The sequence below is a fragment of the Lepidochelys kempii genome, chromosome 19 (assembly GCF_965140265.1).
Source record: "Lepidochelys kempii isolate rLepKem1 chromosome 19, rLepKem1.hap2, whole genome shotgun sequence".
NCBI classification, from domain to species: domain Eukaryota; kingdom Metazoa; phylum Chordata; order Testudines; family Cheloniidae; genus Lepidochelys; species Lepidochelys kempii.
This window is the reverse complement of record NC_133274.1, coordinates 2,589,212-2,613,562: the sequence shown is the minus strand read 5'-3', so window position 1 is coordinate 2,613,562 and position 24,351 is coordinate 2,589,212. Positions and strand designations below refer to the sequence as shown.

General features: G+C 54.0%; 1 protein-coding gene across 2 annotated transcripts; it reads right to left on the bottom strand.

Annotated features, from left to right (window-relative positions):
• Window positions 1–1,697: 1,697 nt before the first annotated feature.
• Window positions 1,698–23,345, bottom strand: CSF3R (colony stimulating factor 3 receptor). 2 transcript variants are annotated; one of them, XM_073317624.1, is made up of 16 exons: window positions 23,124–23,345; window positions 21,095–21,232; window positions 19,617–19,916; window positions 18,886–19,009; window positions 18,410–18,597; window positions 16,822–16,976; window positions 14,932–15,085; window positions 13,826–13,908; window positions 13,266–13,479; window positions 12,189–12,380; window positions 11,278–11,379; window positions 10,567–10,713; window positions 7,498–7,638; window positions 6,381–6,471; window positions 5,658–5,739; window positions 1,698–4,976 (listed from the first exon to the last, which is right to left on the bottom strand). In XM_073317624.1, exons 2-16 carry the CDS (start codon window positions 21,159–21,161, stop codon window positions 4,443–4,445), a joined length of 2,574 nt encoding a protein of 857 aa, XP_073173725.1. In that variant the 5' UTR covers window positions 21,162–21,232; window positions 23,124–23,345; the 3' UTR covers window positions 1,698–4,442. The 2 variants fall into 2 exon arrangements, with proteins under 2 accessions (XP_073173725.1, XP_073173726.1); XM_073317625.1 differs by having other exon boundaries at window positions 1,698–4,973.
• Window positions 23,346–24,351: the final 1,006 nt, after the last annotated feature.

Sequence of the window (24,351 nt, the reverse complement as noted above, 5' to 3'; positions counted from 1 at the left end):
GGAGAAGTGCTTGTCTTCTAGTTACAAGGGTTTGTTTTCCTCCGTCACATTACTTTAGGGGAGTTCAGTGAAGGTGCCAGCCAGGCATGGCTGCTGCATTCAAAGGCTATCCTGACAGTGAGGCAGGAGGGGCCCCAAAGGAATGAGGAACATGAACAGGGTTAGATGTGCAGGGGAGGAGTGCCCATGGGAGACTCTGTGCAGAGCCCCACACAGGAGAGGTGCCCAAACAGGGATGGGATGGGATGGGATGGGCAGTAGCAGATTCCCCCATATTTTATCTCCAGCCTACGTCAGTGCACTGATGGGTTCACCTCTGAGGGCGAGCAGGAGGTGCAGGTTCCTTGCCTCATTCAGTCCTCAGCCTTGCTACTGTGACTGCAAACAAGAGGGAAATGCCTCTGGGAACGGAAGTGAGACCCTCCCCGCATTCAGTTCCCCAGGGGGCTGCTGAAGAGCCGCCAGATTGTACTGATGCTCAGTTGCTGTGGAGTTGGCTTGAATTGGAACTGGCCCATCCCAGGGCCTGTGAGCTGGGGAAGCCTTCAAATAGGATGGCATGTAAACCCTGGCAATCAAATAAGGATTGCATCATGGCTAAGGATTGCATCATGGTGGCCTTTGCAGCAGGTAAGAATTCAGGGTTCCGAGCTTCAGCGCCGTTACCAGACGATTACTACACCTGTTCTCGCAGGATGAAGACCACCTCAGCATGGCTGGCAACTACTTGCATGTCCTCCTGGGTGCTCCATGCACCCTCCCTGTGTCACCCTTGCCAGTTTTGCTTCGAGGCTCATGGTCTGAACAACGCCAAACTCTCAAAGTAAAACTTAGAGAAGAGCAGCCAAAGTTCACATTGAAATGTGAGTGTCACTTAGTTTCAACACCAAACGTTTTAAACGCCCCAGGTTACGCAAAGCTGGGAGAGTGGAGTCGATAACGGAAGCTGAGCCAGGTGGGTTTTGGCTGGTTGTAGGTTTCCTAATGTAAGTTTCACAGAAGCAAATACAAGGTTGATTTCCTGCTGCCCTGTGTCTTGTGCAGCCATTTACTCCAGTGCACAGTGGGAATGAATTGTTACTATTCTGATTTGATGGTGTTTCACACTCACATTGCACGGGGTAACTGATGGCACATGGAGCAGAGAAACAGATAGCCCAGCCAGCAAATCTCTTTTCTCCCCTTGCTTTGCAAGTGTCTTAATAAGAATGATTTTCAAAGTCAGGTGTCTGTGGCTGACAGTCCCCGTTCACACTCGGTGCAGCGTCGCTTCTCAGACTCTTAGTGATGACATAAAGTGCTTTGAACTTCGAGCTGTGATCTGCCTGCTCCAGCACAGAACTGCTGCTGGCCGGCACAGTGTGAACATGCCGGGGCCTGGCTTGCTTGCCTCTAGTGTCCCTTCAAGAAAACCAGCCTTTTGCAGGAGCGCTGGACTTTGAACGTCACCTAGGGCCTGATTTCCAGAAGTGCTGAGCACCCTCAGCTCTCATTGACTTCAGCTGGGTTTGGGGGCTCTCAGCACCTCAGGAGATCAGGTCCATACTATGTTGCCCCCCTACCCTTTCCAGCAGCTAGTTCAGGCCTGGCTTGGAGAGTAATAACAGCAATGATAGGATGGGTGGATATGTCACTCCTGCAGTAGAGCTAGAGGGAACAGAAGCCCCCCCCCCCCCCCCCCCCTGCCAATCTGCCCGTGAGAGGAGAGCAAGAGGTGACAGAACCATTGCAGCATCACAGAAACAAATACACACAGCTGGCAAACACTGGATTTCAGAACGTTACAATGACGTGTTCAAAGGAAACAAACCAAGGTAACATAAAAAAAAAAAAAAACCCGAAAGGGAAACCTTCCCTACGAATTGTATACGACACACAGAGCCGGAGTCGGAGTGGCTGCTGGGGCAACACATACAGGTTTGGAATGGTTACATGGCTGTACAACACTTTACCTGCGAAGCATCGCCAGTCCCCACTGCCACATAATAACCGTTTTATTGGCAGCCTGGACCACCACCCAACAGTCCCATCCAGTGCAATACTGAGAGCAACCGAGAGAACTGAAGCACAGCCCGCCTGCCAAATGGCTCGATTGAAAATCCTGAAAGGAAATAACCCTATGGCTAATGAGCGGAGGTCAGGTGCAGCTTGAGAAACCATTGCCTCGCAGGGTGAGCAGGGATCGCGACTGGCTATATTAATGCTTGACAGCAGCTAATGCTGCTGTGATGCGAGCAGACCAATAACTTCCTGAGCTGACAGTCAGGATGAGCAAACTGGTTGAGTGTAAAGAAGGGTCTACTCGAATCACTGCCCAAACCCCAACACTGGGGGAGTTTTGAACAAGCCTTAAGAAGCTGCATTTCATCTCTGGGCTTCTCAGGGTGAGCTGGGGGTGGGTTTGCTGCAGTGCAGCTTCCGCTGCAGCATCCCGTGCCCAGCCTACTCCTTCCAAAGCTACGGAAAATCGCTACGCTCCATCTCCGAAGCCAGCCCAATCGATTAAAAAATACTGTTTCAAAAAGTAAACAGGCTAGTGGCGGTTCCATGCTGGGCTGGCAGGCTGGGAGACTCAATGCCTTAATTTACTTGCCATCTATGGTACTGCCTCCCTGTAAAGCTGTGGTATTTGAGCACCTCACAATCCCTTAGGCATTTATCCCAATGACACACCAGGAGGCCGGATGGTGCTTTCAGATAGGGAGCCAAGGCCTAGAGAGACGAAGGGTATGTCTACATTGCACACACAGCATGGGCTCTGACTCAGGTTTGAACCCAAGCCCCGCTTCGGTCCACACACAAATCAGTCTGACTTGGGGGTCAGCAAGCGCTCAGGACCTGGGTCCTGCTGGGGGGGTGAGTCAGAGACCGAGTCCCGCTGAGTGTCAGGTCCGAGCCTTGTTGTTTTGCAGCGTGGCTGCAGGCCAAGCCACAGATCGGAGTCAGAAGGGCTGCGTAGTGCGGTATGGACCCATTAGAACGGCTGTGAGACCTGGGGCCGGCAACTGTAAACCCAGGTGTGCAATGCAGTGTAGATGCTCAAGTGAGGGCTTGGAACCATCGAGTCCACAAGCCCAGGTCCCACAGCCCCGGGTTTACACTGCAGAGTAAACACACCCTTTGCGACATGCCCAAGGTCACATAGGAGTGAGGAAGGGAACCTAGCCCAGGTCGACCCCATCGTAGGCTAGCGCTCTAAACGTGGGATCATCCTGCCCCCCAGTGCACAGCCTGAGCAGTGGCAGGGCACACGTTCCTCACAGCACCCCACGCCCTTGGCTGGACGTCCCACCTCACAGGCTGACCGGTGAGTTCATTATCCCTTTTGGTAACATGGTCCCACTTGGACACCCAGTTCATTTCATACGCCAACCCCTAAAGACCCATGAAAGGTCCCGACTTTTGGTCACTATGGACCTAGGTTAGGTTTGAACTGGTGACCTAGCAGTAAACAGCTCAGCAGCTTAGTACCCGTCCCCTGACCTCAGATAGCTCTTGCTGCGCTGACTCTTTGCAAATGTCCCCAGGGTAACAAGTGAGCATATAGAGAAGCAAATAAATAGCATAACATTAACTTGGGGTTTAGAAAGTGCAGTGAAGTTTCTCAGCTACCCATCTCCGTGAGGGCCACGTAGATCCGTGGCTTGGTCCTTGCCAGAGAACCCCAGGTAGCCGGATAATGAGCTTAGAAGACTGTTCATTGACATTTCCTTAGAAGATAGGGAGCTTTATAAAGTCTTTAGCCAAGTCTGCGGGGCTCCCTCCCCACCAGGGCATCACAGGGGACAGTAGCTGCAGAAAGGAGACAGCTGCAGAGCAAGTCTGGACTCCAGAGCCTGCAGCCTCTGCATGGACCCTGCACACAGCTGATGTTTTGTTTTCAGGGATCCGCCGTCCTTCCTCTCTGCATCATAGCCACCTTCCCCCAGCTGCAGATGGCTGCAGCTCCTTTAGTAAGTCAGCACTGCCCTGAGTGTCGGCCAGCGGGGCTGCCTGGGTTGCTCTCTCCCTCCGTAGGGCTCTCTTCAGTATTCCCAGCCTTGCCGGCCTGGGGAGAAAGAGACTAGAGGAGCTTTCAGGGAAGGTACTTAGGGCCTGATTCTGTGGGCTGCAGAGTACACTGTCCTCGCTGAAGTCCAGAAGAGCAGAGCAGACAGCACCCAGCTCCTTGCTTCCCTGAGCAGGATCAGGATGTGAGCTTCCACCCCTGCCAGCCAGGGAGCCAGACTCCGATTTCCTGCAGGGCGGTGGGATGCACCATCCCCGGGCAGCTGGCCAGCCCTTCGCCTCCCCAAGGCTCCAGGCACTGCCTTGAGAGTATGTGGTGCAAATGCAAACAGCAGCTCGGTGCCTACTCCATGGAGGTTTTGGGAAGGGCAGGGGCTGGCCAGGAGAGCCGCATGTCTGTTTGAGCTGCCCATTCTCCAGGCCTCCGCAAGGCGCTAGAATCTCTGGAAGTCATGCAGGTCCTCGGCCCCATTGATTTTCAGGCCCTGCAGCAGGGGGAAGTCGATCAGCGGCTCCTCCAGGAAGGCTGCGTCCCCCTGGGAACTCTGGCAGTGCAGCCCGGTCTGCGGGGCCCCATGGAACCACAGGTTCTCATAAAGCTTGGGGCTGGGCGTCGACTCGCTCAACAGGGGCTGAGTGGAGTCGGAGCGGATGTAGAGGGGAGATGGGACGTGCTGCTGCTGGCCCCTGTAGCCGTCTGCAACTATCTTGGCGTACTGGACGGCCCCAGCACCGTTGACGTAGGAGCCCGGCCTCGCCTCTCCGGGAGCTCGGCTGCCACTCGGCAGGCTGGAGCTGCTGGGGTGGATGTAGGATTTGGGGAGATCCGGGAAGCTGCCAGCAGCTGCTGGGACGGGGTCCTTCTTCCCCCAGAGCGGTGCCTTCTTCTCGGCTCCTTTTTCGAGCACTGTGATGTCAGAAATGGTCACCAGGCCAGGCTCCCTCGCACTGGCTGTCTGGAGAGTCTCCTGGGAAACAGGCGTTTGCTCAGGGAAGGCCCGACTGATAGTGAGGTGCGTAGCTTTGGCCCCACCAGCCCCACTGCAGGGCACAGCCCTCTCCTGACTGCTACCGCCTCCCCTATCGCCCCGTCTCAGTACCCCTGAGGGGGGACACTCTCTGCACCGCCTGCTCACCCCAGCCCATCTGCTGCGCAAGCCCCTCTGACCCCCCAACCCCCGTCCTGCCCCTCTCCCGCCAGGCTCTGTGTTCTCAGCCCCACTGCAGCACCCAGAAGCGGCGCTCCATCCCATGTTGCTTTGGGGCCTGGCTGCAATCTCACCACGGGGCCTAATCCTGCAGGGCGCTGGGTAAGTCAGTGTTCGGCATTTTGCAGGATCAGGCCCCACGCTTTGCCAGTTGAGCTGTTTGCTAGACCTGGCTGCCCAGCAGGGCTGATCCTGCTACCAGGCCCTACCGGCCGATCTGAAGGAGCTTTGCTAGGCTGGCTGCTGCTGATCCAGCTGCTAGTTTCTATTCTTTTCTACTCTGGTGCTTAATCCCTGCCCATCGCAGTTGTGTCTGGCCTTCTCACCAGGGCACTGTACAGTCTCCCAGCCAGGTGCTCAGCTGGTGAGGGGTGACTCAATATTGTGCTCTGGAGTCAGCAGTGATGGGGGAGGACTGACACCTGCCGGACCCTTTCTTACCTGCTGTAGATCGGCCGGCACCCACTTGCCTAGGCTGCTGTTAGCTGGGTCCGGGACGCTGGGCCAGAACTGATTCTTCACTCTGTTGGTCACATAACAAAGAAGCTCAATGAGAGGCCGAGCGGATGCTTAATGACAGGGCGGCTGGCCGATCGGTCTGTCAGGGCTTGGGTTCTTGGGGGGGATTGGCAGAGACTCAGCTGGCAGGATGAAATCCAGGGCTTGGGTTCTTGGGGAGATTGGCAGAGACTCAGCTGGCAGGGTGAAATCCAGGGCTTGGGGCTGTGTTTGTACAACACCCAGCAGAGGCTCTGCGTCTGTCATATCACAATATAAATAATAACTGGAGGCAGTGCACAGTCCTTCACTGCACCTGTCTGAGCCTACCTCTGCCTCTGTTCAGATACCTGCCGTCAGTGAAGAGGACATCGCTCCTCTGGGGTTGAGTCCACACCCCATGGAGCTCCACTGATTCACCCCAGCGTGGGATCTGGCCTGGTGTGAAAAGCACAAAGCTCCCATACTTGTGAGTGTCCCTGAGCCGAAGAGGGAGGAAATGTCTGCCCAGCCCTTTGACTCCAGCCCCCTTCATTGTCTGGACAGAGGTCGGTGCCCGTGTGTCGCACAGAAGGGCCGCACAGGTCACAGCTGCAATGCGGGAGGCTAAGTGGCTAATAACGCGCTGCCAAGCCCATAGAGGGCTGCTGATCCATGGGCACTCACCTCCGATTCTTCTGGAAGCAGACGATTAATACTATGAGCAAGACACACAAGAGGCCAAAGAACAGGAGGAGATACTGGATTTCTTTCTCGTCTGGAAAAGAGATAGGATCTGGGTTGTATGAAAAGCTCAGCCCTGTGCATAAGGGGGTCAGGTGGGTGGCATGGCGTGACCGGAGTATCCCCCCGAGGCAGGTGGGGGTTGGGCAACAAAAATGATTCGGGATCTGGAACGGCTGCCATATGAAGAGCGATGAATAAGACTGGGACTTTTCAGCTTGGAAAAGGGACAATTAAGGGGATATGATAGAGGTCTATACAGTCATAACTGGTGTGGAGAGAGTAAATAAAGGAAGTGTTATTTACTCCTCATAACACAAGAACTAGGGGTCACTAAATTAAATTAATAGGCAGCAAATTTAAAACAAACACAAGGAAGTATTTCTTCACACAACACACAGTCAATCTTTGGAACTCCTTGCCAGAGGATGTTGTGAAGGCCAAGACTATAACAGGGTTCAAAAAAGAACTAGCTAAGTTCATGGAGGACAGGTCCATCAGTGGCTATTAGCCAGGATGGGCAGGGATGGTGTCCGTAGCTTCTGTTTGCCAGAAGCTGGGAATGGATGACAGGGGATGGATCACTTGGTGGTTCCCTGTTCTGTTCATTCCCTCTGGGGCACCTGGCATTGGCCACTGTCGGAAGACAGGATACTGGGCGAGATGGGCCTTTGATCTGACCCAGTATGGCCGCTCTCATGTTCTTATGATCCTGGGGTGCTTTGTGCTAAGCAGCTGGAGTGGACCCAGGAATTAGTCCCAGTCGCCTCAGCAACCCCCATGTGCTCCCCTGCCACCTAGGGCTGGGCCAAGTTCACATGCAACTTGGGATCCATCTGTCCCTAGAGTTCATGGGTGTGTGTGTGTGTGTTTGTGTGTGCGTGTGTGTGCACATGCCGGTCTGTGTGCACGTGTGTGCCGGTCTGTGTGAGTGTGAGTGTGAGGGGTGTGGTCCCAGGGCTATCTCCTCCCCCACCGCTGCCACATGGGCCACATAGCGTCTCTGATCACCGCTTTGGGCCCACCCCACACGCCGTGGGGTCCCAGCCCACGGCCTTACCCAGCGCCGGGGTCACCAGCGTCAGAGCCGTGCTGTTGGTGCTGCCGGCTGCTGTGGACGCCATCATGTGCACTTTGTACATCGTCGAAGGCAGCAGGCCCCTGAGGGTGAAGGTGGTGAAGGAGGAGTTCACAACGGCACCTAGGAAGCAGGTACAGCTCTTAGTGACCCTGAGCTCCCAATCCCGCCACGTGCTCACACCCCTTACGGACCCGCTCCTAGTCCCGGCATCATCTCCAGGAGCTAAATCCAGAGCCCGGCGCTGGGGCCGTGGTCACCTGCACCAGTGGGTCTGACTGGAATCGAGCCCCCATCTCCTCAACAAAAGACAGGACAACAATGGGGAAGGGGAGAGGGGACGGTGATGAGGGAGAAGAGAAAATAAAACCCTGACCCCACAACAGTGTGACCCCCTGAAACCTCCCCCCACTTCCCAGACCTATAGTACAGCCCCCGACATTCACACACCTAGAGGAAGGATGGGCACTGGCCTGGGACTCAGGAGAGCTGGGATCAATTCACTGCTCTGCCACCGATGGCTTGTGTGACCACGCATAGGTCATTCAGCCTCTCCTGCCAGATTTGCAAAGGGATTTGGGCACCATAGGATGCAGGTAGGCGCCTAATGGGATGTTTATAGATTCACAGATTCCAAGGCCAGAAGGGACCACTGTGATCATCTAGTCTGACCCCCTGTACAAGACAGGCCAGAGACCTGCCCCACAGTAATTCCTAGGACAGATCTGTTAGAAAAACAGCCCATCTTGATTTAAAAATTGCCAGTGATGGAGAATCCACCAGGCCCCTCGCTAAATTGTTGTAATGGCTAATTACACTCACTGTTAAAAATGTATACCTTATTTCCATGTCTGAATTTGTCTAGGCTCTACTTCCAGCCATTGGATTATGTTAGATCTTTCTCTGCTAGACTGAAGAGCCCATAATTAAATATTTGTTTTCACGCAGATATTTATAAACTGCAATCAAGTTCCCCTTAGCCTTCTCGTTGTTAAGCTAAATAGATGGAGCTCCTTGAGTCTGTCACTAGGAGGCAGGTTTTCTAATCATTCTCGTGGCTCTTTTCTGAACCCTCTCCAGTATATCAACATCTTGCTTGAATTGTGGGCACCAGAACTGGGCACACTAGTAACACAACAGTTGCACCAGGGCCAAATACAGAGGTAAAATAACCTCTCTGTTCCTCCCTGAGATTCTCATTTATGCATCCCAGGGTTGCATTAGCCCTTTTGGCCACATGGTCACATGTTCAGCAAATTATCCACCCTGACCCCCAAATCTTTTTCAGAATCATGGCTTCCCAGGATAGAGCCCCATTCTGAAAGTAGGGCCTGCATTCGGTGTTCCTAGACACATACATTTACATTGAGCCACATTAAAACCATAGTGTTTGCTTGCAGCTGGTTTCCCAAGTGACCCAGGTCGCTCAGAAGCAGTGACCTGTCCTCTTTATTATTTACAATTTTTGTGTCATCTGCAAACTATCAGTGACGATTTTATGTTTTCTTCCAGATCATTGATAAAAATGTTAAATAGCATAGGCCCAAGAACCAATTCCTGTAAGACCCAATGGAGACACAGCTGCTCAGGGATGATTCCCCATTTACAGTTACATGTTGAGACCTATCAGTTAGCCAGTTTTTAACCCCTGAATGTCTGCCATGATAATTTTATATCTTTCAAGTTTTTTAATCAAAATAGCATGTGATACGAAGGCAAGAGCCTTCCAGCAGTCTAGGTCTAGTACATCAACACTACCTATTAACCTTATCAACCAAACTTGTAATCTCAGCAAAAAAAGATAGGAAGTTACTTTGACAGGATCTGTTTTCCATAAGCCCATGTTGATTTGTATTAATTATATCTCCCATCTTTAATTCTTTATTAAACAAGTCCTGCATCAGGCCCTACATTATCTTGCCTGGGATCGATGTCAGCTGACAGGCCTATAATTACGCAGGTCGTCCTGTTTAAAAATTGGCACAACATTAGCTTTCATTCAGTCTTCTGGAACTTTCCTAGTGTTCCAAGACTTATTGAAAAACAACAATAATGGTTCAGCAAGCTCCTCAGCCAGCTCTTTTAAAACTCTTGGATGCAAAAGCACTTAGGCTGCCAGCCCTCATTGAAATCAACAGGAGTTCAGCACCTAGGTGCCTCTGAAAATCCCACTGTACCTCATCTGCATTTTAGGTGCCTAAATACCTGTACAAACCTGTCTCTGAGTCTCAGATCCCCACCTGCCCAAATGGGCATAAGAGCAGGTCTCTGTTTCACAGGAGGGTTGGGAGGATAGATCCATTAGAGACAGGGAGGTACTCAGACACTGTGATGATGGAAGCTGTATAATACCTTAGACAGACAGATATAGGTTCACAGGGCCACATCCTGAGAAGTCAGTGGGGTGACACTGATTTACACCAGCTGAGGATCTGGCCCCATAGATTTTTAAAGCCACAAGAGACAGGACATTATAACACTCTAATCTGACTCCTGCATAGCCTGGGTCAGAGCCCCTCCCGCAGGGATTCCTGCATTGCGCCCAGTCGCTTGGGGTTGAAAAAGAAACAACCTGCATGCCTGGAACAAGCGAACTCTTAGCAATCTCTAGGACTAAAATGTACCTTGCGTTTTAGCGCACTGCAGAAATAGCCCCCTCTCTGCCCCTTCCCCTGCTGCTGTTCCCATTAATTCCATATTTCAGAGGGTTTTGTTTTAAAGGACTATCACAAGGAGACCAATTCTAATATGCCCCAGGCCCATCTAGCCCAGCCATCAGACACAATGTGTCCCAGACACACCCCCATCTATCTCATCATGAGTTCCTCGCAAGAGGTGTCAGACAAGGCCACATTTGTAATGAGGCCCACACCCATCCCTGCTCCTGCCCTTAAGCATGTTGCATGGTGGGAGCTTCCTTGCTGCTGACAGGCCCTTGTGCAGGGGATCACGTTTGGATTACTATCCCTCCAGCCCATGGGAAATACAGTGCTACAAAGCACTGGGCAGGTCGACGAGTGCAAGGGTGGCAGTGAGGCAGGCAGGACTTACGGAGCTCATCCCTGGTGGTGCTGGTCCAGAAGATGGTGTAGTTCGTGATGAAGCCGTTCTGCATTTCAATGGGGACTGGGTCCCAGCTGAGCTCGGCGTGGGACTTGCTGATGCTCTTTAGGTGGAATTTAGGGGCACACGATGGAGCTGAAGTGGGAGAAGAACATGAAAGGTACAAAAAGCAGCCCAGGGCACTGTGGTGCAGATTCCTATAGGGTCCCCAATATGGGCCGGAGGGCAAAGAGGCCTAGATAAGAGCAGGTATTTGTGAGAAATCTGACTGCTTGGAGGTCGGGGAGCTCAGGACCCACACACCTCTTCACCTGAATGCCCTGTAAGCAGGGGGCCAGATCCCCAGCTGGTGTATGCCGGTGCAGTATGTCAGTGGGATTACACTGATTTGCCCCAGCTGAGCACCTCACCCAAGAAGTCTGGTTGTCTTGTGGTTCTTGCACGGTGATCTCTTGCAGAAGATCATTCTGCAGTTAATCCTCTGATCTGCCAAATTCCACGGAGCCAGGAGACACTTTTCATAAGAGCAGGGGTTTGGCCCGCTGCCCTGGGCTGGTCTTTCAGCACCCCCATTCATGTGTGCTGTTGGGCTGCCACCCTCCACCCCAGAGATGGCTGCATTTCAGTCATGCTGCCTGGACTTAGTTTGTGAAGCAGTTTGGGGTCATTCAGGATGGGAGATGCTATAGAAACACATACCCTTCTCTTTTGAATAGGCTGTTGTGTGCAGGGGCAGCCCCACCGCGTCCGCGTACAGGGGGTACACGGAGATATTGTATAGCTGGAAAGGTTCAATATTTTCTGGAAGAGAAAACAAGAGGAGGTGATTAAACCAGCACGGCTACAAGCACTGAGAGCCCTTTACTCAATCTTCAGAAGCAGGGAGGGTGCCCTCTGCACTGCCAGCATACCTTGCATCTCCATTCAATCAGACACCACGGGTTGGCTGATGCATCAAATGTTTACTTCCCATCATGTACCTGGTACATGAGGCAGCATCCAAGGGGTTAAATGGCATAGCATTGACATTATGGGAATGAAAACAAACCTTGGAAGGTACATGGTAACTGAAGGGGGGTTGCAGGATGGATACAGAGCAAAAAACGGGGGTCGGTGGATGGATACAGGGCAGAGACGTGGGGGTCGGTGGATGGATACAGAGCAGAGACAGGGGGGTCGGTGGATGGATACAGAGCAGAGACAGGGTGGAGGTGTGTTGCAGGATTGATACAGAGCGGAGACAGGGGCTTCGGCGGATGGATACAGAGCAGAGATGGGGGGTTCGGTGGATGGATACAGAGCAGAGACGGGGGCGTGTTGCAGGATGGATACAGAGCAGAGACGGGGGGTTCGGTGGATGGATACAGGGCAGAGACCTGTAAAATCGAGGGGCAGCTCAGAAACATGGGGAGTCAGAAGACACAACCAGGCTGCCCCCTGTAAGCCCGGGCCAGCAGATCCCCTCCTGGCAGGTGTCCAGCCTCTAAGGTTCCATGTGCTGCGGATAGACCTTAGACCAGTGAATCGAAGGGGCGAAAGGCCAGGAACCCACCTTTGCTGCCCTCCCACGCCCGAGGCTTCTGCCCAAACCCTGCCCCTTAGCGCCCTACCTCGGATTAGTGCCTTGGTAGCACTCCTGTTCCACTCCACCTGCCAGCTCACGCTGCGGCCGGCTGGCCCCGGCAAGGATGCCTGGCGCCACTCCAGTATGTACCCAGTGGCTGTGGCTCTGGGGGCCTCCCAGTGCACCCAGAGGCTGTGCTCATCGCAGGGGGAAGTGTGGATCCCGGCCAGGGGCTGACCTGCGAACAGCGTGGGAGGGCGCAATCAGGCACAAACAGTCACAGCCGCAGCCCCAGGAGGCAGGAGGGGTGAGAGAAGCTGTGTGTGGGATATGGGGGGGACGGGGGTGGGCAGGGATGGGGGGGCGGCGGGGAGGGCATCAGAATCTGTGCTGCTGTTCTTTGAGCTCACCGTGGAGTCAGAAAACCCAGAGGATGCCACGGACCCTCTGCAGCTGCCTGGGGTAGAGGAGAGGGCATGGGGCCTGTGAGTCTGCGAGCCAGGGAAGCGTCTTCTCTTGCCAAGCAGCCATGGGAATGTCAGGACTCACTGCCTGGTCTGGGGTCTCGCACTCTGCCCTTGCTCAGGGCACAGGCCTGGCCATTAGTTGCTCTCTTGTCATTCAAAAGGATGGTTCTGAGATTACAGGCTGGCTCCTCTGCTGGTGTAAACTGGTGTCACTCCGTTGGCTCCAGCTGATTCACACCAGCTGAGGAGCTGGCCCTCCGGCTAATCACTCTCAACAGCCTTTACAACATGCGCCTGAGGCCAGCATGGTGTCGGCCGGGTTTCATCCCCGGCTCCCCTGCAATGCTCTGCAGCCCAGGAAGTGCACCGGGGTGCCCATCTCGGGGTCACTGCGTGTCTGCGGGATCACGGAGGAGCCCAGAGATCACACTCCGACAGGCAAGTGCCTCTACTTATTACTGGGGCCGTGACCAAATACAGACAGTCCAACTTCTTGAAGCCAGACAAAGGAGTGACAGGGGGGGCTCCTGGCCCACGTGCAGCGGAGCTGAGAAATCAAAGGGTTTCTGCAGAGCGGAGCCCACCTGAAGGTGCTTTCAGGGTTTCAGAGACATGCTGCTTTGAACAGACTGCAAGGATGTCTAGCGAGCCCCTACCTTTCTTCTCAAGGAAGATAACTTCTGTTGCTGCAGACTCGCCCGCTGAGTTATAGGCTGCGAGATAAACTCTCCTGACCCCAGCCAGCACAGAGAAATTGCACTGAGTCTCTGTCGTGTTGCAGACAGCTGTTAGCTCCACATTCCTCCGTCTGGGATTCAGGGAGACCCAGTACCCCAGGATCCTGCCATTCATCTCGTTCCTCTTCAGAGCCTGCACAGAGTGGGTAGAACCGCGGTTGGGTTAGTGTGGGGCCCCCGGCCTGCAACCAGAACCCGTTGTGGAGAGCACCATGCAGGGCTGATTTACTGTGTTTGGTGCTTAGCTCTTAGGGGGACGGGTCCTACAGCAACAATTGGGCAGGGGAGAAAAGGGTGGGGCAGACTGTCCTAGCAATGGGGAGCCCAGGACAGCGACAGGGGCTGGGGCAGTCTCAGTGTGTCCCATGATAAAGGGCTCACCTGTCTCTTCCCCCACAGACAAGCCATGGGTAATAATAGGGGCCATCGTACAACGAGCCACGTGTGCATTCTGCTGCTAGGGTCATGTCCAGCCTTACCTTCCACAGCAGGTGAACCTCTGCTCTCTTCCCAGAGTCCACGGGAGTCATCTTCCACCAAACGTCCAGCTTCCCTGCAGGAGCTTGGGCACGCAAGAAGAGAGGGAGGAGTGGGGGTTTCTTTCACCCGTTCTTCCCAGCTGCCCTTTACTGGTACACGTGACAGACCCAACACAGATGTGCTGGTCTCAGTGGATCGGAACGTCACTAAAACTCAGTCTTGCACCTTCGACAGCTGCAAGCCCCATTCCTAGGCCTGGTCTACGGTCACAAGCTATACCGGACCTCTGCCAGGGCAGTTACATTGGTACCGTCCCCGTGTGGGTGGGTCTCTTGGTATAAAGGTGCCCGATGCCAGGTTAGTTTCTCCGTATAGGAGAAGAGGAATAGCTGTACCAGGACAAGGCCCCCTTAGCCCACTATAACTGCACCCACAGGTATAAACAGATGGGTAAAAGATCACACCCCTAAGGGACATTGCTTTACAGGGACCAAACATGTGTGCAGAGCAGCCCTTAGACCGTGGGCACCTTCGGGCAGAGCCCTTGTCTCCTCGTTGTGCATCGAACTGGCCCATCGCCCAGCAAATAATCATCCGGAACAACACCTGCCCCAGAGCAGAAGCCAGGCCACGTGCGAGAGTGAAACTGGCCTGACCCACATGCCAGGGGCAGTAAATGGGCACTGCTCCCAGCATGGGGCGCCTTAGAGACCCACTGCAAACGCCAATAAGCAGGGGTCGGACCCCAGGCGCCCCTGGGCCTCTTCCTTTGCCCTCCTCAGTGCCCCATCACCAAGCTCTGCGTGTGTCACCGTGTCCTTCCACCCTGCCCCGGTCACTCGGCAAAGCCACAGCCCCAGGTGCGCTGTGGGATCACAACGCACCAGCACTGGGGACGCTGTGGGGTCCCAGCCCTAGGGCTCGGTCCGTGGTCTCTCGGCTGAGGCTGCTGGGGTGGGTATGGGGCAGCAGTGAGGATGGCTCTCTGTCGTGTTTGTTTCACACCGGGGCCTCCCAACAGCCCTGGCATGGGAAGGACTCCCTGGGTCCCTGGGCCTGAGTCAGTCTGACCCTGTGGTGCGGCTGGTCCCCCGTCAGGACCCACCTTTCTCGTGGGTGATGAAATTCCACTCTGGGCTCCAGTCACTCCAGTAGCCCATCGCTGTGACCCTCCTGCAGCGCATCTGGAAGCGATAATCCATCCCAAAGAGGAAGCCGCAGTGATGGGTCTTCAGGTTGGGGCTGACAATGTCGGGGACCTGGTTGCAAAGTAAAGCAACGTTTTTGGCAGCTGTCAGAGGCAACCCCATGTGGCCCCGACCCTCCCCCGACCCTCCCCCGGCTTGGGCCCTGCGCGTCGTTCACACCCGGGCAAAGGAGACCGAAGTGGGCGTGAAGAGCTACCTGGGGTAGCCCCTGACAACCCGTTCTGCTGTGGCAGCCTTTTGTGGATGTAACTGAGCGCGTGAGGGACTGGGCCCGGGGGAAGCCAGCCCCGCTTCTCTCTTGCTCCTTCCCAGCAAAGCTTTTTCACCCCTCTGTGGACAAAGCTGCACAGCCCACTGGAGACGGGTCCGAAAAGAAGAGTCACACACAGAGTGTGGGATCTGATGGGCAAAGTCCATTGCGGCCAGCGCAGCCTTCAGACCCGGGGGGAATCAGTTCTTGTGTGCTCCCAGAGAGCCCCGCTCTTAAAGGCCAGGGCCAGGCTCCAGGGGCCTGGCTCCGCGCACTCCCCAGGGGAACCCCATGCCTTTCGGGCGGGGTGGGGGGGTGTTACACCTAAGGGAGGGGAGAATCAGCCCAGAAAACTTGTTATCTAAACAAGGGAATGGTGCTGCTTCAAACTAGAGGGACATCTCCAAAGGGAATCTGTGTCGCAGGTTGCCAGGGAGCGGCGCGGAAACGGGCTGGCGGCAGGAGATGCATTGATGGGGCTGGAGAAGCACAGACGAAGACGTGATTGTTAGTGGCTCCGAGAGGGTGGAATTCCAAGCAGTCTGGCCTGGATCGCTCTGCTCTGGTCTTTGCTTGGTGGGGCAGGTGCTCAGCCTCGCTCCCCTGGGGTCAATGAGCCAGATCCCCAATGGGCGCAAAAGTGGCTATTGATTTGGAGCCACCAATCGGAGACGCCTTAAAGGGGCCTGAGTCTCAGAGGGTGGCTGCTCAGCACTTTCTGAAAATCCAGGCCCCCAAATCACTAGCCACTTTTGGAGAATCTTGGCCCCCGTGGCTGGTGTCTGCCCCCCGCATGCCGTAGGCTGAAGTGTTCAGAAAGCCTCGTCACCCCAGATTTCCAAGTGCTCTACTCCCTTTCTGGCATCTAAGCAAGTGGCCCGATTGCCCAAAGAGCCCAGGGGGCTGGGCGTGAGCTCTGGAAAATCTGACCAGTGTCACAATGGGAGCTCCTGAGGGTGGGAAATTTGTCTCCGATGGTGGTGGTGATGGGAGGCAGGGGGAGGGTGAAGGGGGCGCTGCACACTTGGAGATCCAGCCCTGAGTTCTTGGGAAATCTAGCCGTCAGTGCCCAGCAGGCTGCCTCTCTTCTGTGCCCCATCAGCAGTGGGCACAGGGTGTGTGGCAAACCCAGTGACGAGGGGAGGGGGCGGAGGGTCAAATGAAGGTACTGGAAGTGCAGAATAAGTCTCTGGACTATCCCTGAGTGGCAGGGAGCTGAATGGGTACAACTGAAGAGCAGACACTGCATTTTAGGAGTGGGGGCTTGAGGGGGACAGGAGAGGTTTCCTTCCCTCCTTCCAAACAGGAGAAAGAAGCCAATGGCTCACTTCTCTCCCCTCAGGACCCTGCCGGAAGAGCAGCTGGAATCTCCCAGTTTACAGATGGGGAAAATGGGGGGCTCTCAGTCGCCCCATGGAAACAGAGGCAGGAACAGATCCCAGGAGTCCTGGCCACTGGACCAGACTTCCTCCAAAGGAACACAGCCCCATGGAGCAATGCCCCAGCCAGCCCCCCTCGCCCGCAGCCAGTCACTCACCAGAGTCCATCCAGGGTCCTCATGGGTCCTGTAGCGGAGCTCACACTGCTGCTCTATGTGGGAGCTGGTGGGAGCCCCTTCCCAGGCCACGGAGATGCAGTCAGTCTGGAAAGGGACTGACTGGATGCTCTTTAGGACAGGGGGATCCAGTTTGGCTACAGGGAATCAAGATAGGTAGCTAGCGAGATGGGGAAAAGCACAAACCACAGCCCGGGCTCGACCCCACTCATCGTTTGCCGGCACACCTTCTCCTGCAGTCAGTGGGTGCCCCAGACCCTGGGGTTCACACGGGGGTTCCCAGCCATCTATCTGATCTGATTTAGGGTTTGTCTTAATCTTGGCTCTGGCTTTAAGCCCCGGCGAGGTGAGTAAGAAAAATAAATGGTTAAAAGAATGCAGCATGAAAAGACCAAGGGAAATAGAAATAATCTGTCAAGGAGTTGGATTCAACATGCAAATGAAATGAAACAATCTCCCACGCATGAGCCTCAGGGCATTACGGGGAGATTGATCCATAATTGCAGTAGGGGAAAAGGGGCCAATCAGAGACTGAGGGAAATGTATTATTATTAATAATTGACAATAACTCATTAATTAATCGTTGCTTTGGCATTCCTGTTGTGTCTTTCCTCCTGAAACCTCCCAATGCACTTATCCCCCTCCCCACCCTGGAGAGGAATTACCCCATCTCGTGCTGTAATGTTGGGCTGACATGAAGCAGCTGTTTAGCAGAAGGGCTCTGTGCTGCGGAGAGAAACATCATCCTGCATCAGTCAAAACCGCCTGGAGGGGGGGTGCAGTGAGCAAGTTATAACGACTGCACTGTAATTTGGCCAGGATGTTGGGAGTTAACTCCTACTTAGTAACCTCCCCCCAACACCTAGGGACTCTGGTAACAGAAATCCCAGGTACTGATACACTATGCCAGAGTTTTGCCAGTGGCTTCAACAGGGTCAGGATTTCACCGGCAGAAATGAGCACTTAGGGCCTGCCCAGTCAATGGAAAGACTCTCCCTGATTTTGATGGGCTTCGAATCAGGACCTTAAACAGCAAAATGATAGTAATAAGGATACATCGTATTTGACACGAAGGTTCCATTGATCAGTAGTTTCCAAAGGGTTAACAAATGACTCGCTGATGTTTCAATACATGAGCGAGACAAGGCGGGTGAGCTAATATCTTTGACTGGATCAGCCGCTGCTGGTGGAAGGGCCAAATGTTCGAGCTGCACATAGCTCAAGCAATGGCTAACCACCTGTTAGCGGGACCAGTCAGTCAACAGGTTGCTTATAACCATCTATAACATTTTGTGCTGAGATGCTTGTAACCACCGATAACACATCCTACTCACATCTGTAACCAGCTTAGAACAGCTAGTAATCCTTTATTAACCCTTCGTAAACCATTTATAAATGGAACCTTAAAATAAAGTGTGAGCTAAGAATCTGAAGTGTTTTAATGGGACTTGGTCTAACAGAACTAACTTTCCCTCTCTCTCTCTCTCTCTCTCTCTCTCTCTCTCTCAGTTCTTTTGTCCAAACTCTGATTTAGGTGGCTACAAAGGAAGCCCCCAGCTCCGCTACACACCTACATCCGTGGGGTCGATACACAGATGCTCAGACTCAGCTGTGCCCAGGGCATTCTGGACGGACACCCAGATGTCCATTTTCTGGTACAGCTGGAGAAACCTGCGGGGAATGGTGCAGTAGTTCTGGCCGGCTTGTGGGATACAGTCTGGGATCGCCTCCTGGGAAACTTCACACTGGCCTCTGCTCCTGCAGTGCAACGAGACAGGGTCAGTCTGTAGGTCCCCACGAACATTCTGTGTGTTCTCACTGGAGACCCATCCGCCCGAGCTACCAGCCTCACCTTCCTCTCAACTTGCACTCAGCGGTCACACCCAGCTGCTGCTGGTTGCAAAGGGAAGGAGGGGACCCAAACGGGCCCCTTTCCCCTATAATTTCTAGGGCTCTCCATGCGTGGTGTGCAATGGGCAAACAGGCCTGACCATGGCCCTGCTGATGGATTGGAGGCCATGCATGCGGCTGCGGCTCAACACTTACTTGGAGCTTCTCAGAGCCACTTTGGCTGGGAGGTGTCCGTCCAGCCCGGGGTCCCATCGGCACGTCAGGCTGTTCTCAGTGAGGTTCATCATACAGGTTAGATTGTCAGGCTTTGCTGGTGGATCTAGGCAGAAAGCAATGGGGAGAAAGGATCTGAGATGCACTGAGTGGACCTCCCAGGTCTGGGCAGTTAAGCTGCGTGTCCTTGAGCAGCATTGACTGGTCCTGTGTCTGTTAACTATTCACCTACCTACAATTGTAGAACTCTCCTGTAACATGTATAGAGGATACCTATGCCTGAAGCCCTGGAACCCCGAGCCAGGCAGCAAGCACAAGCTTCTCCCTCCCCACACTGCTATATCTTGCCAACCTGCACATGACCTCAAACGGACCTCCCCTCCCCCACACACCAGGAAATGATAACCCCCACCCCATCTCTCCCTGGCCAAAGCAAGAAAGAAGTGAGACGGTATTCAGCACCAGATCCAGCCAGCCTCTTGGAGACATGGCCGACGGCAGTCTGAGTGACCGTGCCTGCAAATGAGGTAGTGGCCCCTAATTACCTGCCCCCACTGGGAGTTCAGTTTAACCCAATTTGCATGTGCAAACACAGGGGTTTTGGTGCAAGGAAAGGGATGCTGGTGCAAATATCAAGAGGACGGGGATGTGCTATTTGCACATGCAGGAAAACATGGCCCTTTGAGTCGAGGCCAGAGGAGACCATGACTTACAGCCTGCATGGATCTCCGCCATGCCTATCCGCTGTGGGGTGCCGTTCCACACCACGTAACACCACAGCTTGGCCCTGGTTCGGTTGAAATGGCTGATGGTGAGATTGGAAACTTCTGTTCCTTCTGCGCTCTTGTGCTGGCTCCCTGACATGGACATGCTGTCGAGTCTCCATGTGATCTGGATTTCCTCCCCTTCCAAACCACTGCAGCGGTTGCTCTGGATGGTGCAAGAGGCCGTGACTGTAGATCCCAAGAGAGTGGTGGGTGAGTCCACTGTTACCCAGCCACAGGCTCGGGCTCCTGGAGAGTGAGAGAGAACAGCACATCAGGGTGACAGGGCGTTGGGGCAGAAGAGGCTGCCCCTCTGGCCTGCTCCTTCACCGGCACGCCAGGAAATCCTTCTTGCAGCCTGAGTGTGTTACTCTTTTTTCCTGAAAGCCAGCCCCATGTTTAGAAACCTGGGCTCCATCTCGCCCAGTATCTCGCCTCATCTGCAGCATGGGGTGAGTGGTGCCAAAACCCTGCAGTTCTGGGATAACCTGCCCCAGGGAGAGGTTTCCCCCAGCCCCGTTGGTTGGCTGATGCCCTGAAGGAGGAGACTTTATACCCTTTCCAAAGTTCTATGAATTTTAACCCTTTCTATAGCAAATCTGGATGGTGGTGTTAGCTAGATAAATGTCCAAGCCTTGCTTTGGATCCTGCTAAACTCCCAGTCTCAAGGAGACCTTGTGGCAGGGAGTTCCATAGGCTAATGGTGCAAAACAGTGTTTGCTTTTGTCAGCTTTAAATTTGCTGCCATTAAGGTTGAATTTTTCTTTCCCAAATGGAGATTTTAAGGAGCTATCACATTGCACAGCAAGAGCTTAGCACCAAAGGGGCCATGTTGGAGTCTGAAATGGCAAAGGAACAATCAAAGGGCCAGACATGTGGACAGTGCCTTTTGTTAGAGTGTGAAGGGTACCAGCGCCGGGACTCCAGCAACTCCAGCGTTGGCTCGGAGGACTGGGACGCCGCGGGGTCTGGGATTGGGGCCCAGGCTCAGGGGTCTGTCCTAGAGGGTCACATGTTAGGAGTGGGGCCTTCGTTTGCTTTTGGGCTCTTGTGCTCGGTCCACGGTCACTTCAGTGGGGCTCTTCCCTTTCAAAGCCCTGAGACATTGATCTATCATTTTCACTTGTGGCTGGCGAATGGCACTGGGCTGGGAAATTCTCCACTTATCTACAGATCCAGGGTCCAGTACCGCCAGGGCAGGGGGACCGTCCCACCACTCTTCTCCAGCCTGACCTGGATTAGCCACCTCTCCATCAGGCTAGTCCCCAACACAGCCCCCTGCCGCCACTGTCAGTCAGCGCCGAGTCTGGGATATGGACACTAGCGAACTCATTACATACTGGCCACAGAATTGATGTCAAGTGCATCTGTACGGAGTCAGGGATTTCCCAGTTCCTTGCTGGGAACCACGTCCCTTTGAAACTCACCTCCCAGGAGCAGAAGGAAGAGTGTGGAGCATCCCAGCAGCATCCCAGAGTTCCAGTGTGTGGCCATGATCTGATCCTGGGCTTTGGCATCACCTGGAATTCACAGAATGAGCCCCCTTTACAGGCCCGGGATGATGGCTGTGGAGATGGGAATGTGTTCAGATTAACCTGGCCTGGTACAATCCTACATCAGAGACTTTCTGAGTTACATAGCAGGCAAAATGTACTGGGTTCATTCATCCATCCGTCTATCTACCCCGATGCACCCCCTATCTATCTATCTATCTATCTATCTATCTATCTATCTATCTATCTATCTATCTATCTATCTATCTCACACAGACACACACGCTAACTGGGCATCTGACATATACACTACATTTGTATTTCACAAAGCAAATTTCATTTTGCATCGGCACCCTGAGGCTGTGAATTTCCTCCTTGGTCTGAGACATTTGGTTGATTGCATCAAAGCGTTTCCACACCGTTCACATCCTGGGAGAGCAGAGCCAAGCACAAATGCTCTTGGTGCTGACCCGTGTTACAGATGGTGGTGGCATGTGACGGGTCCTTTCAGTGCTCGCCCGTGGTACATACAGAAGTGAGCGTGTTCCACGCCCCTCCAGCTGTTCCCATTGACTACATTTGGGACGAAGAGGCTCATAGGACTCAAGGCTTGTGTGCCTGCAGCCTGTCACTGCCCATTTTCAGGCCACCTCTCTGGGTCAGAAACACATTCACACAGCCCCTCCAGCCCCCTCCAGCCTGGGAAATAAAGTAACTTGAGTGGCTGGGGGTGCGGCGATGCCCAGGGTGAGCGATTGCCTCTTGGCTCAGGCAGAGACTTGCCCCCCTCAGGTCTGAGCTCAGATGGCCAGAGCCACAACACCCACCCTGCTGTTCATAACATGCTAGCTTGGCCCCGCAAGCACGAGTCTCCATCCAGGCTGGGAACTTGCTCCCAGCTGCTGGGTAGGCACCCCCTTAGTAAGAGACTGCCCCTGCTGCTCCAAGGAGCTTGTAGCCTGTACAACCAAACCTCCCCCCCCCCTAGAGCCCCGGTGCTGCCCGGGCTGGCAAAGAGCACAGAGAATGGGAAAGCACCCTGGCAGTATACCAGCCCCATGCGTGGGGAGAGGCTAGCATGACCTTCGGCCACCAGCGCGACCCCAGCAGCCAGCTCAGAGCTCCACTCAGCCACACACAAGGCAGGCAGGTCCCTTGGCTCCTGCAGAGAAGGGACGGCTGTATTCGTGTCCAGATGTGGCATGCCACAGTGCCAGGGTGGTTTCACCTCCCATGCCATCCAATGGGTGGGTTTAAGAAACATGAAAGGTGGCTTGAGGCTGGGGTTATTTATAGACTCACGAAAGGAATGAATGAGGAAATGCTTCCCTACTTGACAGGCCACATCTGCAGGCCACTGGGATCTTGCCTCCCCCTCCTCTGCAGTCTGTACATCCTCTAAACTATTTTCATATTCTTCTTCCCAGCCCACCCCTGCTCCCCCATCCTCACCCCTCCCTCTGCTCCTGAACCCCAGACTGCTGGGTCCTAGGTTCTGACTCCCTCACCTGCTCCTTGCTGCCAATTCCCACCATGATTGGGGCTGGATATCCGGCTGCTCCACTGAGTCCCACAAAAGGATCCCCTCGGTGGGTGGGGTCAATGGTATGATAGCCTGGATCTGTGGCTCATGGTGCTTGGTGATGTGTGAGAACAGGTTATTCCATCTCTCCACCCCTGCTACGGGGAAACGAGCTGGGATAACACTTCTCAGCTCCAAAGCACCGTGCAAACTTTGAACAGCCGCTGAATGATTCTGAGCTGCAGCAGCAGGATGGCGCTGAATGCCGGGACCCCCAGATTCACAAGAATGCATCGTTCACCACCTGTTAAAAGTGGGACGATCCACCCCGAGCAGCTTTGGCCAAGGATGGAGCCGAGCCAGAGCAGTGGGATCCCATCGGACGTTCTGTACAACCCAAGTTTGAGTCGGCACCCAGCCAGCATGAGCTCCATCCCTTACCTCATCTCAGCGCCTCGTGCTGCACGCGCCGGCTCACTACTCCCTCGCAGGACCGGCCCCTGGCTCCCAGGAGAGCAGAGTGTTCCAGCTCTTCTCTAACATGTTGCTTTCACCGTTAGTTCCTCAAAAAAGAAAGAAAAAAAAAAACAACAAAAAAAAAAGAAACCCACCAACCAGTGCCGTTAATTGCTCTGACTTTCAGAAAAGGTGATTGCAAAATGCTTCCCCGCAGGCTGTATCTGCCTGGCTTTATGGCAGGAAGGAAGGAGCACATCACACGCAGCGAGTGGCTGGGGAAAGGGCTCCCTGCTCATCCTCCCCCCGCCCACTGAGCTTCAAAGGGAGTCCATGAGCGGCCGGGATGGGGCAATAATACTCTAGTTTGCTGTGACCTGCCAGAGCCAGCCAGGCCAGCCTGGCCTCTGAGAGGCTGGCAGGAGGAATACAGCATCCAAGGGGCCCTGGAGCAGAGTGCAGCCTTTGGGAGGGGCTGGATGTGCGCTTTAAGTGCCCTTGTTTGTACAGCCCAGTGCACCATTCAAGGCAGCATGCTGAGAGCTCAGAACCACCCTGCTTTACCAATTTGCGGATGATACTAAACTGGGAGGAGTGGTAGATACTCTGGAGGGGAGGGATAGGATACAGAAGGACCTAGACCAATTGGAAGATTGGGCCAAAAGGAATCTGATGAGGTTCAATAAGGATAAGTGCAGGGTCCTGCACTTAGGACGGAAGAACCCAATGCACAGCTACAGACTAGGGACCGAATGGCTAGGCAGCAGTTCTGCAGAAAAGGACCTAGGGGTGACAGTGGACGAGAAGCTGGATATGAGTCAGCAGTGTGCCCTTGTTGCCAAGAAGGCCAATGGCATTTTGGGATGTATAAGTAGGGGCATAGCGAGCAGATCGAGGGACGTGATCGTTCCCCTCTATTCGACATTGGTGAGGCCTCATCTGGAGTACTGTGTCCAGTTTTGGGCCCCACACTTCAAGAAGGATGTGGATAAATTGGAGAGAGTCCAGCGAAGGGCAACAAAAATGATTAGGGGACTGGAACACATGAGTTATGAGGAGAGGCTGAGGGAGCTGGGATTGTTTAGCCTGCAGAAGAGAAGAATGAGGGGGGATTTGATAGCTGCTTTCAACTACCTGAAAGGGGGTTCCAAAGAGGATGGCTCTAGACTGTTCTCAATGGTAGCAGATGACAGAACGAGGAGTAATGGTCTCA

Coding starts and splice junctions, on each gene's coding strand:
- CSF3R (XM_073317624.1), bottom strand. CDS start 21,161: ATGGCCACACACTGGAACTCTGGGATGCTGCTGGGATGCTCCACACTC. Junction 11,380..12,188: donor TACCAAGGCACTAATCCGAG/GTAGGGCGCTAA, acceptor TTTCTCTTCCAG/AAAATATTGAACCTTTCCAG. Junction 5,740..6,380: donor TGCTTCCAGAAGAATCGGAG/GTGAGTGCCCAT, acceptor TGTGACCAACAG/AGTGAAGAATCAGTTCTGGC.